The 16,318-nt window shown below is 34.4% G+C and overlaps 1 protein-coding gene across 2 annotated transcripts in view; it reads right to left on the reverse strand.

Annotated features, from left to right (window-relative positions):
• Nucleotides 1-4,202: 4,202 nt before the first annotated feature.
• The window catches only part of LOC149798386 (tRNA (carboxymethyluridine(34)-5-O)-methyltransferase alkbh8-like), a 36,855-nt gene continuing 24,739 nt past the window's right edge, over nucleotides 4,203-16,318 (reverse strand). The window contains exons 5-11 of one of the 2 annotated variants that reach the window (XM_089963568.1): nucleotides 14,852-14,922; nucleotides 12,942-13,180; nucleotides 12,490-12,559; nucleotides 8,559-8,714; nucleotides 7,510-7,659; nucleotides 5,388-5,539; nucleotides 4,203-4,978 (exon numbers count right to left, since the gene is read on the reverse strand). In XM_089963568.1, the coding sequence (XP_089819694.1) occupies nucleotides 4,267-4,978; nucleotides 5,388-5,539; nucleotides 7,510-7,659; nucleotides 8,559-8,714; nucleotides 12,490-12,559; nucleotides 12,942-13,180; nucleotides 14,852-14,922 (1,550 nt within the window). In that variant the 3' untranslated portion in view covers nucleotides 4,203-4,266. Of the gene's footprint in view, nucleotides 4,979-5,387; nucleotides 5,540-7,509; nucleotides 7,660-8,558; nucleotides 8,715-12,477; nucleotides 12,560-12,941; nucleotides 13,181-14,851; nucleotides 14,923-16,318 lie in introns of both variants that reach the window. The other variant, XM_089963567.1, reaches the window with a different exon arrangement.

The raw sequence follows: 16,318 nt of genomic DNA on the forward strand, positions 1-16,318 counted from the left end.
CACATATCTGCATTCACATAATGCACTGACAGATCTGGGTCTGTGCAATTTGTTAGAAGCAAACACAACAGACCCTGATCTGCAGGCGCATCATGCTACAGTACATCAAAATCTCAGTTGTTTGCAATTTGACTCGACTTATAAGTGAGTATAGACAGGTAAATATCAACCAAAGTTCAGCATGTTCAATGATATATATATATATATATATATATATATATATATATATATATATATATATATATATATATATATATATTATCAAGATATTAAAACCAGTGTTAGGACTCAAAATGGAATGAACTGATACTTTTAACTGTTCTCTTGGTGTATGACAAGGTTAAATTTCATCAGTACTTTTTTTTATTATATTTATATGACTTACAAAATGTTCTTTCTAAAGAGTAATTGCAAAGTTGTATTTCACCAGTATTTCACCAGTAGTTTTTTCATTACATTTATTTGACTTACAAAATGTTCTTGCCAAGAATCATGGCATAGATGGTAAGTTAAAACATTGTATTGTATGCTGATGATATTGCTGAAACAAAACAACCAAAATGCAGTGATTGCTTAACAAGCCAAAAACCAGTTGTGATGAACTAGGCTAAAACAGTAACTTGTGTAAAACACATAAATGTAGTTTTCAAAATGGATGTTAAGGATGATTAAAACGTATTTTTTTTAAAAAAAATCACCAACTGAAAACTGCTTTGATTTATAAAAAAACATAATCCAGTTTTTTTCATTATGTGGGTTTTTGGTATATTTGTCAAAGGTCTGGTTTATACAAGCTTTAGAGGTATTCTTTTCAGGCAAGATCAAATTATAGTAAGTTTTGGAAAACTGGCAACATGTTTAATTTTTAAAGTTTTTAATGCAAAGTACTAATTATTTCATGAACTGAAATTTGGGGTTTTAATCACTGCATCTGAAAGTTACATTTAAATAGCTTCAAGTATACATTGAACTTATAACATCTTGTGTGAACTGCTTTGTCGTGAGTTAGGAAAAATAGGTTTTTGTTTTATATCAATGCAAATTGTTAAACTGATCAAGTGTTGGGGAAGTACAGTATCCAGTTCCTTTCATGTAACCAATGGAGTGAGGCCAGGAGGTTTCCTTCCCCCTTTGTTATTTAATATACCGGAATACATAGACAAGTTAAACTGTAAGCTGGGTTAGTGTCACATGGGGATAATACATCTGACATCTGACACCAAATTTTAGTTTTGCTGATGATGTGTCATTGGCAAGTCATTCTGTCATAGGTTTTAAGGAAATTAGTACAGATATGTGAATATCCTGCATCTGACAATACATCTATAATACATAAAAATCAGTAAGCATGGTTTTTAAGTCTTTTTTTCCATTATCATCTGTACTTCTTAATGGCTATGCTCTTATATATGTCAACAGTTACACATAATATGACTTTGTTACGCATGACTTTGGATAAGAACCATATACTGATATTATGGTAAACCCATTTCACATTAACTTTTGACAGTTGTTTGGATCTCATATAGTCAGCAAGTAAATATGGGTGGTATAATTATAGACCCTAACAAGGAAAGAATATTTAGCTCTTCTTGTTGTGTTCTAAAAGCAGTAATATAAGCATTTCTTCTGCTGAATCAGCTATCTGGAGATAAAACTGACATACTAGGTGCTTGATGTAGTGTGGACATCATTTTGTTGGTATATGTAAGATGTTGAACTTCAACATCAGTTACATTTACTATATGATTTATACTGCAAGAATAAAAATATAGAAAGGAACTTGAAAATTCTTGAATGACAAACACTGTATAGAATTTATCACAATTTATATGTTCTCATGTCATCCTCCATCTGTGTTCAATATTGATCTACATATAAATTTATTATTTGCTATCTGAGCCATAGATCTCAATTAATTGAATAAAGATTTTATTTTTAACATACATAGTACAGGGTTAAACACAATGTTTGAGTCATCAATATACTGGATTAGAGAAACAGAGGATCTGACAAAAAGATGAAAATGAAAATGTCATTAAAAGGAGGTCTCAGTGACCCATCTTTGTTATGGGTGAGTTACTCTTCACAAGATGCATCCACATACCAATTTTCATGAGCACAGGGACCGCTCCGGTGGCCTAGTGGTTAGAGCATCTGCCCTGGAAGCAGGCGGTTGTGGGTTCGAACCCCAGTCGAGTCATACCAAAGACTTACAAAAATGGTACAAACAGCTGCCTCACTTGACGCTTAGCATTAAGAGGTTAGTGTTAGGACTGGTTGGCCTGGTGTCAGGATAATGTGACTGGGTGGAACAACATGCTACATGTCTGCGGCATAATGACCCAGTGCTAGACATCACTATAAACTGCCACACTGCAGACACTGTGAAAAATTGTTCAAGCTACGTTAAAAATCCTAATCACACAAACATACACACTCATGAGCACAGGTGAAACTTGGTCCATGATATTGTGAGTGTAACAATGGATAGCTAAAAATACAAAAGTGACTTGCATGAAAATTAGTCACAGTGACCCACTTTTTGTATCATTGAGTTTCTCTCCCTTGAGATGCATCCACATACTGATTTTGGGGAGTAGAGGTGAAATAAGATCTAAGATAGTGATTGTGTAATGAATAGTTGAAAATATAAAAATTGCTATAAAATTGAAATTTTGTTCATAGTGAACTACTTATGGTACATTTGCTAGTCTTGTTGAGAGGCATTCAAAGATAAATTTTCATGTGTAGTTGAAAACAGGAACACAATCTGGAGGGTCTAACAAACAGCTGCAACATCAAAAGCCATTTGAGAATAAAAAATTAGGCCACAGTGAACCAGTTTTAGCAGTGTTGAGTTACTCTCCTTGAGTTACATCCACATATCAATTTTAATGTGTACATGAAATCAAGAACAAGATATTGTGGATGTACCAATGACTTGGTGAAAATGCATTAAGTCAATAAAGTATAAATATTAGATCATATTAACCTATTTTTGGTGTGCTTGAGTTATTCATTTCAATTCAGCCAGATACCAATTTTCTTGAGTATAGGAAAAATAGAGTATAATCCTTCTTATCAACGTTTGGCAGTGATGGTATCATGTGACATCTCACATAACAATGTGAACATTCCTTCGAAACATCATTAATTTCAACATTGAAAATAAAAACTAACTCTTCAACTGTTGCTTTGCCTTCATTGTCAAAACTAAATAATTGTAAACGTCACTGTCTGTAAAATTAGGAATGTTACACAGAGCTTTCATCCAATTATTCAATGACAATGGTGATTGCATTTTTTCACCAAGAGGAATGAACAGTTTCTCGGTTGTCCTTGAACTGTGTCTCTGCTGATCATTTAATAAAACATAATTTACATTTTGTAGGCCCAATACTTTAACCCCCTTCGCTTGCCTGACTAATTCTTCTTTTCTCCCACTAACATTCTGTCCATGCTGTCTCAGGTAAGATTTAAGTTCTGTGATTTTACACCTTTCCAAAGCATCATTGTAGCAAGTAATCAAAATTGATAAAAATAGCCACCAGAAGTTGATTAAGTGATGAAACGCCCCCTATCTAAGGGAAATAAGTAACTTATTGAAAAGGCCTATAGTCAAGTCACATTTATATCAGAAGGTCAAATTTTTTTTATTACATCTGGATCTTTGTCAGAGGTAAAGAAGGTAAATTTTATTACATCTGGGTCTTTGTCAGGGGTAAAGAAGGTCAATTTTATTACATCTGGGTCTTTGTCAGGGGTAAAGAAGGTCAATTTTATTACATTAGAGACTTGACTGTTACTTTGACAATGTAGATGCAAATATGGATACATGTACAGAAGTTTATGGTATTTCAGCACAATCCTGGCTACATAAAAAATATTTAACAGAACAAGTCCCTAAAATATATTATCAAAATTAGTTATATAAACCCCATTATTTTAGACAATCAAATGCTTTTTCTGGTAGAATATCATCAAAAACCAACTTGATCAAGTTGACATAAAATTTCAGTCTCAGTTTGGAAGTTGACACATTTGACAAATATATGCTCTGCTATCATGGAATACTGGCACAGAATATATTCAACATGAGATTCATCCTGCTGTGGCTGGATGAAGCAACTCCAGCCCACTTCAGCTTCCTGTTAACTATCAATGATCTTTCATAGTTCACATTCAAAAGAAAACAGAAACAGTTATAATTTCTTTTATTGTTTACATAGTTGCGTTCTTAAACAACAATATAAAATTTAAATATCATATCGCTACCACTTTTTCTAACATCACAGCCCAGTTTCCCTGATCATAATAGCTGTGTATTACTTTACAGCATTCTAGTTCCCTACATAAAGCTTCCAGTTCTCCTTGTCTGAAAACATGGTAAAATCTATGGAAAGTACTTGCATCCATGCACTCACCATTTTCACTTTTTATATCTTTATTTTTTTGTTTTTTATTTTTTAGCTGCCATGGAACTAGGATATCTTGCTGCTTAAATTGGGTTCGATTGACATGAACGTCCAGTCTTTTTGCCCATTTCTTCTTATCTTCCTCTGATTGTGAATCAGTGCATCCATTTTCCAGATCAATTTGTGAACCAGTCTGTTTTGAATCTATGGAGACCATCTTTTCCATAGCAACACAAGCATTTTCATTCTCACTTGAAGAACTACATGGAACAAAGTGATCCACCATTATTTGATGGTCAGTTGCCTTGTTACTTGATTCAGTTACCTCTTTATTTGAATGATTATGACTTACTGTAAAAAGTTTGTGGTTTTGAGACTCTACTTTTTCTGTACATTCATGTTTTGAATGGATATTGGGTGATTCTGCTGCGGAACACTTTTTGTTCTCTCTGATGGAGGCTGTACAAGCCTCAGTTTGACTCTGTATTCTGGTCATCTCTCCCAGGTCATTGAAAGACTCTGACCTTTTTTCCACTTCCTGCTGATCACATGACAGTAGCCTGAAAATATATTGAAAATATGCATACTTCTTTTCAAGGGTCTATTTAAAATATATTTTTATTATAGAATTCTGTCATTAAAAAGTTTGAAGAAAATATGTTAATTTTAAATAGTTCGAAATTCCCGCTAATTATCAGTGAGAAAATACCTTTTTGCAAATTTCTGGTACTGAGAACATAGAAAAATAACTTGTTCAGAAAATTACCCTTTTATGTCTTGATTTAAGATGAATGTAAAAGTTTATTGATGTATATTAGCAATGGGACCACACAAAAATGAAAGTAATGATATAAGTATTTTAGCACAATAAGACGTGAGAACAATGGGTTGAGCATTTACCTATGCTGTAGTTTACTAGGTCTCTCTAACAGCCCCAGAAATGATTGTACATAGTAATATTCAACTCACATTGGTTCTGTCTTGTTATCAAAATGCTTTTCCTTGAGATATTTTGACTTGATCTGGTGCAGTTCCTGTTCCATAGCCCAAACATACACCAGAACCTTTCCTCTAGGCCGTACTATTCGTAGTAGTTCTGATAATGCTCGTAACCTTCTGTCCTGAAAGGAACATATTCCTTTAAACCAGTGTAGATTGATATTACATGTTGATATGAAAAACAATAATCATCCTTAGCTGTATGAGTTCAGTAAGAAATTTAAAAATTCCAACAAGCACTTAACTCATTCAAAAATTATGTTAAATAAATAGATAATAAATCATTTAAACAGCAGTTTTGGTATTAATCAGTAAATCACAAATATCAGAAAGTAAACAAAATGGACAATGTAAAGCAATACATCTTAGTTTTAGTTTTACATCAGTTTGCACAACTCATAGTGAAGCATGTATTCCCATACTGTTGGTAAATTATATGTATATCATGGATTTTACTATAGCAAATTATAATGACCAACTAATCAGAAAGCATGTTACATTTCTTTTGGTAAGCCAACTATCATCTTATCCATACTGGTATCACGCATATTAACTAATGTTCTGCACTGAGATGCCATCCATGGACAAAAACATTGCATTGGTCAATATTACTAATTCCCTGTTTTAAAAGATGGACAAAAATATCTTACATGCCATCTCCAACTTAGTGTGAAACATGATTACCTCTTTCATGCTATCTTCACCAGCAGTTTTTCCACTGGCAGGAAAAGCAGGTAATGACCATGTGTGAGAATCCATATACAAAGCTGATTAAGAGGGCTGTACATCATATAACGGCTAATGCTCTGACAGCTTCAACTCATCTGGATCTCATGTGATGAGACACCGGCCTGTGCTTACCCCGCCCCCAAGCTGCACTATACAGCTGACCTTTTGCCAACAGATTATCACCTACTTTCAGGCCAAACCACTCTCAGACACAGCAAAGAGATGATCACCAGCAAAAGGTGAATAACACTCAGAGACAATAATTTTGTCCTCAGTTTTACTAAAGATGGCACCAGAGGTGCCTTAATAATAGGGAAAGGAAACTAGGTTTCTGCTTTGCCCATGTCTTCGAACAGCTGATAGTGAATTGCCACCCCAAGCCCTGCATACAGCCTTAAGGTAGGCACAAGACTGCTTCAATTTTGAACTGCATGGATTAACTTGCTTTGCAATAATCAATGTATAATCAAAGCTGTTTCAGAATGAAAATGATCACATCAAAATCATGAATAATTTAGTTAATCTAGGGTGTGAATACATGGCTGTGTGGATGAGAGTATGTTAGGTCACACATGCTGCACACACACACACACACACACACACACACACACACGAGTGATTGATTCAACAAGCAAGCTTGACCAAAATACAGTGATCTCCCCTGAAATGTTTGACAGCATTGGTTATGCACAAGAAAGCATCGTAAAATGTACTACAAAATGTTATCATCACTGTTTGGTTTTGTGGGGTTTAACACCATTTTTCAGCACATAATAGGCTATACATGGTGGCCAGTATATCTGGTTATTTGCCCCATGTGAGCTAAAGCCAAGCTTTCTCACATACCCATGTTGGATGTACTGAGACTCAAAAAACCCAGGCAGAGAGAGGTGAGATGCGAGTGTGTGTGTATATATATATATATGTGTGTGTGTGTGTGTGTGTGTATATATATATATATATATATATATATATATATATATATATATATATTTAACAGTAGTTTTTGTCATCACTGGACATCTTGTGACTGTCAGTGCAAAGACATAATCAGCATCAATGATCATATGCTGGCAGTCTGTCTAAGGTGGGTACAAAAAATAATTGCTAAGTGATTGAGTAATTATCCTGGATGACCTTAATTACATATCCAATAAGAAGTAAGAACAGCTGTTATTTGAATGATAGAGGATTTGAATTAGATGACTGGACATTTTTTTAACAAATTCTTTTTTTTTTTAAGTCTTGGGGAAACAAAAAAATGTATTGGAGGGTTTTAAATCATAGTGGACCGAATTACAGCACACCGGGACCACTATTGTGAAATGGCCTTGAGGAGAACACTGACTGTAGTAATATTAACCTTTGTTGACAAGTGGTGAATGACAGCAATGCAGATGGCCACATCAAAAGATTCTGTTCTCAGTGGTATAGACAGGATGTCACTGATAATTGCCAAATAGTTTCTTTCCCGACAAATCTTCACCAGGTTCTGACTTCTATCTGAGCCAATCTGTCATTAAATATAAAAAAATATCACTGATTACTTTATTCTGACTACCAGTAGAATTGTTAATTGTAACACATCCTTTAGTATTACATGGAATACTTAAGGATTCTTTAATTACAAAGCTGTCCATGGAAACAATGGACATTGTCTACATAAATAAAATGGAATCCATAACTATACATGCTTTATAACAGGAACCATATAACAAAGAAGGGCTTTAAAGTGATGGAGTGTGTATGGGGAAATTTCAATGTAAAATTTTGAAAAGGTTTAGATTTTAATAATTCCCCATTTTAATTGCTGTAATTGCAATTTTCCATTTTATTATTCAGTTCTGTGAGATTAAATTTTTGCAACTTTTTACTATATGAAATTTTTGCAACTTCTACTATGTTACAAAAAATAAATGTATCAATACACAGCAGTCATTTTGATAATAACATCCTTATCAGCTGGAGTTTATGACACAAAATCTGTAATGATGCAATGTGAAAATTCACAATTTTTATGGATTTTCTACACTTTATGTACTTTTATAGTGGTTTATAGTTACATTAAAATCACCTTGCCTGAGATATGCTAATAATTAAAGGTGTTCCATTTAGCACTGAGTTGTCAGGGGTGGAAAAATACCTTTGTTAACCAATTCCAGACAGGTAAAAGAAATTAAATGATTATACATATCATTTTCTTGATTCTTGGTTCTGCTCCATATCTAATAATTTATAAGCATTTAACACATTCCCCTTTCATGAAGAATTTCAATGGAACAGCTCAGAATGCCTGTTGAAAGTCTCAAAATGGAATTTTTATGTGTGGGTAATTTAGAAGTTTGAGTGAGGGATAATTGATTGAACTGATTATTCATCCACTCCTTGCTCTTTCAAATAAACATACTGTACCATGCATATCTGATTATTGACTCCCAAATATTTTCCATTTCCACACCCAATATCTGCTACAAGAGATCCAACTGGCAGTTGCTTGAGGAACTCAGAGATCCTAGGCCAAGGACTGTGTCTTGTGCCACTGAAATGGTCAGCTATATTATCATACACCTGAAAAGTAAAATGACACACAATCAGTCAATTAACAGTAACTATGCTATTATCGACAGAAACCAATGGTTCCTAATATTCTGTCAACATAAGTTGTTTAATGTATTTTATTAAGTACACATGTAAAGATGTGGTTCAAACAGTGTGTGTGATCTGGATTTATAACATAGCTTTAACAATTTGAGTCATAATGCTACAGTCTGCAGTGTGGCAGTTTAGAGTGATGTCTAGTAGTGAGGCATCATGCTGCAGACACGTGGCATCACATCCCACCTAGTCACATTATCCTAACACCAGGCCAACCAGTCCTAACACTGAGCTCATAATGTTGAGTGCTGGGGTTTGAACCCTCATTCTCTTGCATTTGAGGTGGATGCTCTAACCACTAGGGCCACTGGAGAGGTCGGTCCAACAGTACTAACAGACTAATTTTCACTAATTTGTAATGTGAACTTCAAGCTATTAACTCCTAAATCAATCAGAGTCTTTCACAGATACAAGGATTAAATTACGTGTGCCAAGTTTCCTTAAACTGGTTGAAGAGAACATTATGTTCTGGATGGGAATGAAATGCAAGTGACAGTGATCTTGACCCTGAGGGTATGCCCCTACCTGCCCTAACTGGTGTCTTTCTTAGGCAGAGGGGATTGCATGTATTTGTAAAAATGTGTTTTGTTGTGCTAAAGGAAAAATCCAGAATTGAGTCAACTCTATTTTAGTGGAGTGACCGTGACCTTTGAGCTTACGATTCTTAAAGGGAACAGGCATACTCAATTAGCTTTAAGTTGATTTTCTGGAAATTGAGTTATCATCCAGAAATGAAATGAATATTAAAAATAAAGTTTTTGCAATTTTGACCTTGACCTTGGAGTTAATGACCCCAAAATCATTAGGATTATTGATTGGGCTAAAGGAGAAACATGTATAAAAGAATGTACTGTGAATTCTTTACTAGAAAACAAGACCATTACTAATTTAGAGGAATATCCACCAGCCGGTCTGATAAAATTTGAGATCTCCAACATAACAGAGATATAATGGATACTGATTTGAAGCTATGTTCTGTTGACCTTTCAATTTAATAATAAAATTACAGCTCATCTATAACACATCTCACAACAATCCTATAGCAAACTTTAGCAGATAGGTTACTAAACATAAGTGACCCAAGTATTACACAGGCAGTGTTTTATCTACAAATGGCTTCATGTAAGTCATTTGACTCATCAAGGCAAAAAACTGTTGAGTCAAAATCAAAACCTATGAGTCTTATTCTATCCGATGATCTAGTTTTCAGTAGTTTTTAAAATATAATTACATTGTTTAAATACACAACGAAAATATTAGCTATATAATGTGACAAAAGCCAATAAGGCAATTCCCTTGCCAGAAGCATCTGAACATTATACATTTGTTAAAAATCTTGTTGATGGTTTTATGTCATCAGACATAATCTGAGCACATATGACAAGGCATTTATTGTTGGCTATGTCAGTGCTTTCATCTGCCACTGCTTTCACAAGTAATGAATTTCTCATGTCATGTATAAGACTATCCTCAACAACGTTTGGTTGGTGCTCCAGTAACTCTGAACAGGTAGTAGCCGAGTCATACTGATTGGCAGAATTCTTCAAAATGCCAATGGCATCAATTTCTTAAGCCGCTAAGTCATGTTATTAAATTAAGAAGATATTTGTATTTTAAAACAAGGGATGTCTTCTACACTCAGCCAATGTACACACTTAAGCTGCACTTTCACTACTATGTCTTGTTTGGAAGAATGTTTTTGTAACCCTGCATTCAAATCTGCCAGGTGTTGTGGACCTTCAATCTGCAGTTTATGTTCTGGCAACCCAGCATGCCTTGCCAGTGTACTATTCTGAAAGTTATTGTTTTTTGCACATTTGGTCATGGTGTTTTTTTTAGCCTCTGTACATATATAGCAAAATATAAAGGCATCTTAACTGTCACATTCTTCACTTGACTTAACTTCTTTTTGAAAACGTTGCCAGCTGTATTTTCAGCCATTGCTGCACAAACTACATTTTATCTTGCGAGTAACTGTTACCTCATCTTTGGATGATGAAGGCTCCACTGGTTCGATAACAATACCCAGAGGTCTCAGAAATGCTTAATCATGCGTATTTGGATGCAATTTTTTAAAAAATTGGATGCAGAAAATCATTTACACAGTAGGCCTTCCGTTTGCACACATTTGCCGGATGGCAAATTGAAGGACTTGCCAGTCCTGCTTCAACCATCTGCTGAGTGGGAAAATGTGTTTATCAAATGATATTTTAGTTTTGCTGATATTTACATTGAGAAAATTCTGTGGCTGAAAGACCCCCAGATGTATATGTTGTCATTGTAAGAGTACATCTGATGAACATGACCCAAGTTCAAAGGCTTGACTAGCAGCTGCAGAGTGGTGGGAAAATGTGATGATATTTACAATGACTGAATTCAGAGACAGAAAGACCCAGTGATGTTCTTTTGTGTAAGAGTACATGAAATGAACAACTTTACCTTTCGTTATTGTGTTCATTTCCAAGTGTAGCCGAATAAGCAGTGCATGTGACCTTGAAATCAAGACATGTTGAGAGTTTGACAAAATGCTGTTTGCAAATTTGGATAAGTACTTTGGGGCAAACTGGCAAAGATTGTAATGAGATTCAACAGTGTGCAAGAAGTTGCCTGAACTGATATTTCACACAGAACACTATGTGTGATGCCTAGCTTAGTGCATGAAATAAGAACTTTCCTTGGCCTGACATAATTCACTCTCACTCTAATGGACAAACAAGAGTTATATGTCAGTGGTGTAAAGAAGTTAGAAAATTAAACTCAGTGGCAATCACTGGTTCTACTCATCTGGAAATTTAGTCACTTCAGGTATGCCCAATATGCTTCTGGTAGGAAACTGCAACTTTTGCTGGTGGGACTCCTGTTTTTGTTTTTAAAATCCTAGCAAGACCTCCACTATTATCATTGGTCGGTCATAAACGCGGTCCAAAAGATAATTTTGTTTGTTTCTGATCTATTTAATTTTTTGCCTCGGATGCCATTTTCAATCAAATACCTACCAATTTTAATCTGTCTACCTTCATGAGATGATCATCTAAATACCAATTTTTTTTTATCGGACTATCTCCGAGAGGTGAAAATAAAGTCATAACATATACAAGTTAATACAAACATGTATACCAATTTTAATTTGTCTACTGTAATCAGATTTTGCTTAACCCTGCTAACAAAGCTTCTGAGAGTTTTTTTTGTTGTTGTTGTAGTGTTTAATGCCATTTTTCAGCACAAGATAGGCTATACATGGCAGCCAGTATAATTGTTGGAGGAAGAACCCTGGAAAACCCTGGGAAGAACCGCCGACCCAGGAGAAACTACTGGCAGGCTTTCTCATGTACCAACATTAGCTAAGGCTGAGACTCGAACTCACGCAGACAGAGGTGAGATGGCAGTGATCTGTAACGGTAAGCACTTTAAACCGCTCGGCCACCCAGGGCCCCAGTTTTTGAGAGAAAAAGTCCAATCTTCCAAAATGGAAAGCTGCCATAATATTATTAAAATCTAATCAGGTCACATACTTAAGACCAGCTTATAAATATTTGTATGGCTCTATGATGGATATTTTTTATGTATCATGCTAAAACAGATAAGGGACAGATGTGTAGATGTACAGACGAATATGCAAACCATCATGTCCCCTTCTACTATGGGAGTTTTTAAAAAGACAAGCAAACACCCAAACCTGCCAAAGTACCTGATGAACATGGACATTCTCTAGTTCAGCCGCTGCAGCATCATTCTCTAGAACAGAGTGCTTGTAATCTCTGTAAAAATGTATTTCATGAAATGGTTTTAATGCTTTTCAGTCATTTTAGTTTAAGAACATGTTCAAACAATTTGTACAAAATAATGTTGATCATGCATATGCTGGTATTTGGCTATGAATGTAAATAATAAAAAATATACAAATGGAAAATTATCAAGTGTTTCCTTATGTCTGCATAATATTTTCTGGATAAAGACTACAGTTAGTTCAAAAGAAAGTTTCTGTTTAGGCATCAGTAAAGTGAACAATGACCATTTGTATGATAGACTGAAATATTTATTGACTTCTTGCCAGTAGTATATTCGGTGAAATAATACAATTACTCTGACTAAATCTATTTCACTGCCCCACAATCCCAGTAAGCATTATATTTCTCACACCTTCCCTCAACTTTTTGGTTTTCCTTCACTCCTGTGATTTTCCGGAAAGTGAAAGATGTTCTAAGGCCCCTTGGTACTAGTGTCAACCCTCCTCCTGGGGCTGGGATGATGTCAGACTTGCGTGGTGTGATGCCATGTGACCAGACATATCGTGACTCGCCTGTCATGATCAAAAGACTGCATGGAGGGAGCAACACTGATAGATGCTGACCATCTGGGTGCCGAAAATCCATCACTACCTATGAAACAAAAATTTGCTGTCTTGTATTTATTGTGATACTCAAATATAACATACATACTCATGCTTAATTTGGATCTGACTTTAAAAGATATAGAGCCTGATCTGCCATTGCATCTGTGCTGCTTGTTCTAGTTATTAATACTCCTATGAAACTTCACTGACCCTGATCTGCCAACATATAATACAATGCCAGATTTGGGTCTATGAAGTTTGCATTTGGGACCAACTTGTAACAACATCAACAACAATAACAATTCATCATCAAACTCTTGAGATCTCAATGAACTAAACTTACATTCACTGCAAGTACAAATTATTTTGCTTATATGGGTTACAAAAAGTACCATTAAAGCATGCAAGTTATTGCTGTGTATACTATTCACCAACACTGAAATTCCCATTTGTATCAATTATGATTACAGCTGGCAAACAAATAGAAGCCCAAGTGTTGAATAAACATACCTGGTAGTGAGCAATAAATTCATTGTTTTAACTTACTGGCAGGATATCAAATAAAAAGGTTATTTTATTACAAAGTGAGCCAACCCCAGACACCAACATTGGATTCTTTTAAGTGTGCCGATTTTCATTTTAATGTACAAAGTCGGTCAACATATGGAAGCCAACTTTGGTTTCTTTTTACCAGATTCATGTTAATTTTGAAAATAAACTGAGACAACAGAACAGTTTTTAAAGTGAAACAATCTAGTGCTTTGTGAATAGACATGAATGACACAGCATCTCCCAGAAGCTTTGGAGGAGAAAATAACATCATTTGATGAATTCGAAGGCCAGAAGAAAAGAAGATGATTTTGCTGACAATATAATCATTAACACGGATGAAACTCAATTTACTTTGATCTCATTCCTGGACAGACTGTCAAAAAGAAGGGGGTTAAAAGTGAGAATTCACATGATGGGTGCAGATAAAAAATCTAACTTTAGTCCTTGCAGTTATGCAGCAGGAGATGTTTTGTCTCCAATTATGATTTTTCACAGTGTGAGGAAGCTAAAAATATTCATGCACCAAAAGGATGGAGGAGAAAGGTTGGATTGATGAGGTGATGCTGCAATGGGTTAAATAACTTAATCTCAAATACACAGTTTAGTATTTTTTGAAATAAAATTTAAGTTTGAGTGCAATTTCTGACATGTAATTTTATTAATGATGTCAAAGGTGTCCCACAACTTACAACTCAAAAAACCCTGATGTGTCCAAGAACATAAAGTACACTAAACAAATTACTTTAAAAATGAATTTATGGTGTCCCAATATATACGGTAAATACGGTATATAGAAAATCTGATTATATATATGACCTTTTGAGGATTCAATAGTTAAATCAATCATATGCTAGATCACCTCATTATTCTCCATGGATGTTACTCATCACTGAAATCATCTTGGTGATGAAAACATACACGTCAAGTCTTATTGAAATTAAGTTTATACAGTGCTAACAAACAAGTGTTCATAGATGGATGGACAACATATGATGGACATGGGGCTATACCAAGAGGTTTCAATAAAGTAATTGAAATAAAAGTGAAAGCCCAAATAGCGAGGACACATTGAAGGAAGGATGGATTGACAGGTGGATGAAGTGATACCAAATACTGCCTGCTTCTCAAAGTGTGGGTACTATTATAAAGAGTGAATTCATCTTACCTGGGATCCAAGACTGAGAGACATGATTCCATCTTCAAAAGCTGAAGGTGTATCAACATGTGGTGGGATGCCTACAAATGTAAACTCTGATCAAAGAGAACACACATAAGACAAGCATGTGCACACAGTATAGTGGCATGCTACGACTCTATTATCTTAAACTTAGTAACAGGAAAGAGTGAAAACCAACAAGTTTCATAAAATTCAAAAAACAATTTATTTCTTGAAATACAATGTGAAAATTTATGAAGAACTTACAGTATTGTGAAATAAATCCCGAATAATCCCAAATATTCTATCACAAGTCCAAAATGTACAGAGTTCCAAATTAATTTTAGTGGAGTTCCCATTAATGATAATATTAAATGAGCTGATGGCCCAATAACCTTGAATGTACTACTGTTCCAACATTCTGGATGTTTCACACTGTTATAATCCAAAATGATCTTGAATGAATTCATAATAATCCCAAAATAATTATTAAGTCAAATTAGTATTAATGAGCACTTTGTAATTCCAATTAATATATAAAATAAATAAATAAATCCTTCTAAATTAAAAATTAAACTTAACAATAAGACTGGTTCCTCTTTTGATGTTAAGGTAGGAATGAGTAATTTTAAAGTAAACAACATTAATATAAAAAGCTGCAACATAATAGTAGAACTAGGATGGGGGTCAACTTCCTTTCTAAAACATTCTAAGTTGTCAACAGATCAAGAATTTCCAGTAAAAAACTAATGTTCTAAACTCAGATACAAGTAAACATGTTTACCTCAATTAATAATGATCTGAATATTTAATCTATAATCAAAGAAAAATATTAGCTATGCATTATGTTGTTTACAACTAAAATGTCGCTAGTCAGGCAGGTCCATTACTGGATTACTAAGCAAGGTCAATCAAACACCACAGATGTACACAACATACAATCATGGAGAAAAGCCAACACACAAGAAATTAAATATATGTAACTGGTGACAAATATTTGTTTAAACTCTAATCATCAAGAACACACATAATACAAGTGTTATGTATATTTGATTTAATTTAATTGTTTGTTTGTGAGTTTTTATTTTTTAGAATTTTATTTCATTACATGCTATTGTAATGTAATATTGTTTATTGGGCTTGACTTTTTTTTAGAATTAAGTTCAGTTCTGTTTAACTTGACTTTTTAAAATTTTCATTGGTAAACACCCAATAACAGAAACACTGTTTCTAGTTTCTGACATTGATTCAGAACCAGTGACAGTTTTACCAAACAACTTTTAACAAAATTATTTCTCAGAGTAAGATTTATTAAGGTAAGTCAAGGCCATACCTGGATTATGTGATATTTATCATGTAACAAACTTCCATTTCTAGAAGGTTGACACCCATCTGGGAATCTGTTTTGCATCTTAGTTAGACTTATTACTGATGTATTGAGAAAGAATTGTCAGTGGTGCCTTAACATTTGAGATG

The sequence above is a fragment of the Sinohyriopsis cumingii genome, chromosome 6 (assembly GCF_028554795.1).
Source record: "Sinohyriopsis cumingii isolate HCF-2022 chromosome 6, ASM2855479v2, whole genome shotgun sequence".
Taxonomy (NCBI): domain Eukaryota; kingdom Metazoa; phylum Mollusca; class Bivalvia; order Unionida; family Unionidae; genus Sinohyriopsis; species Sinohyriopsis cumingii.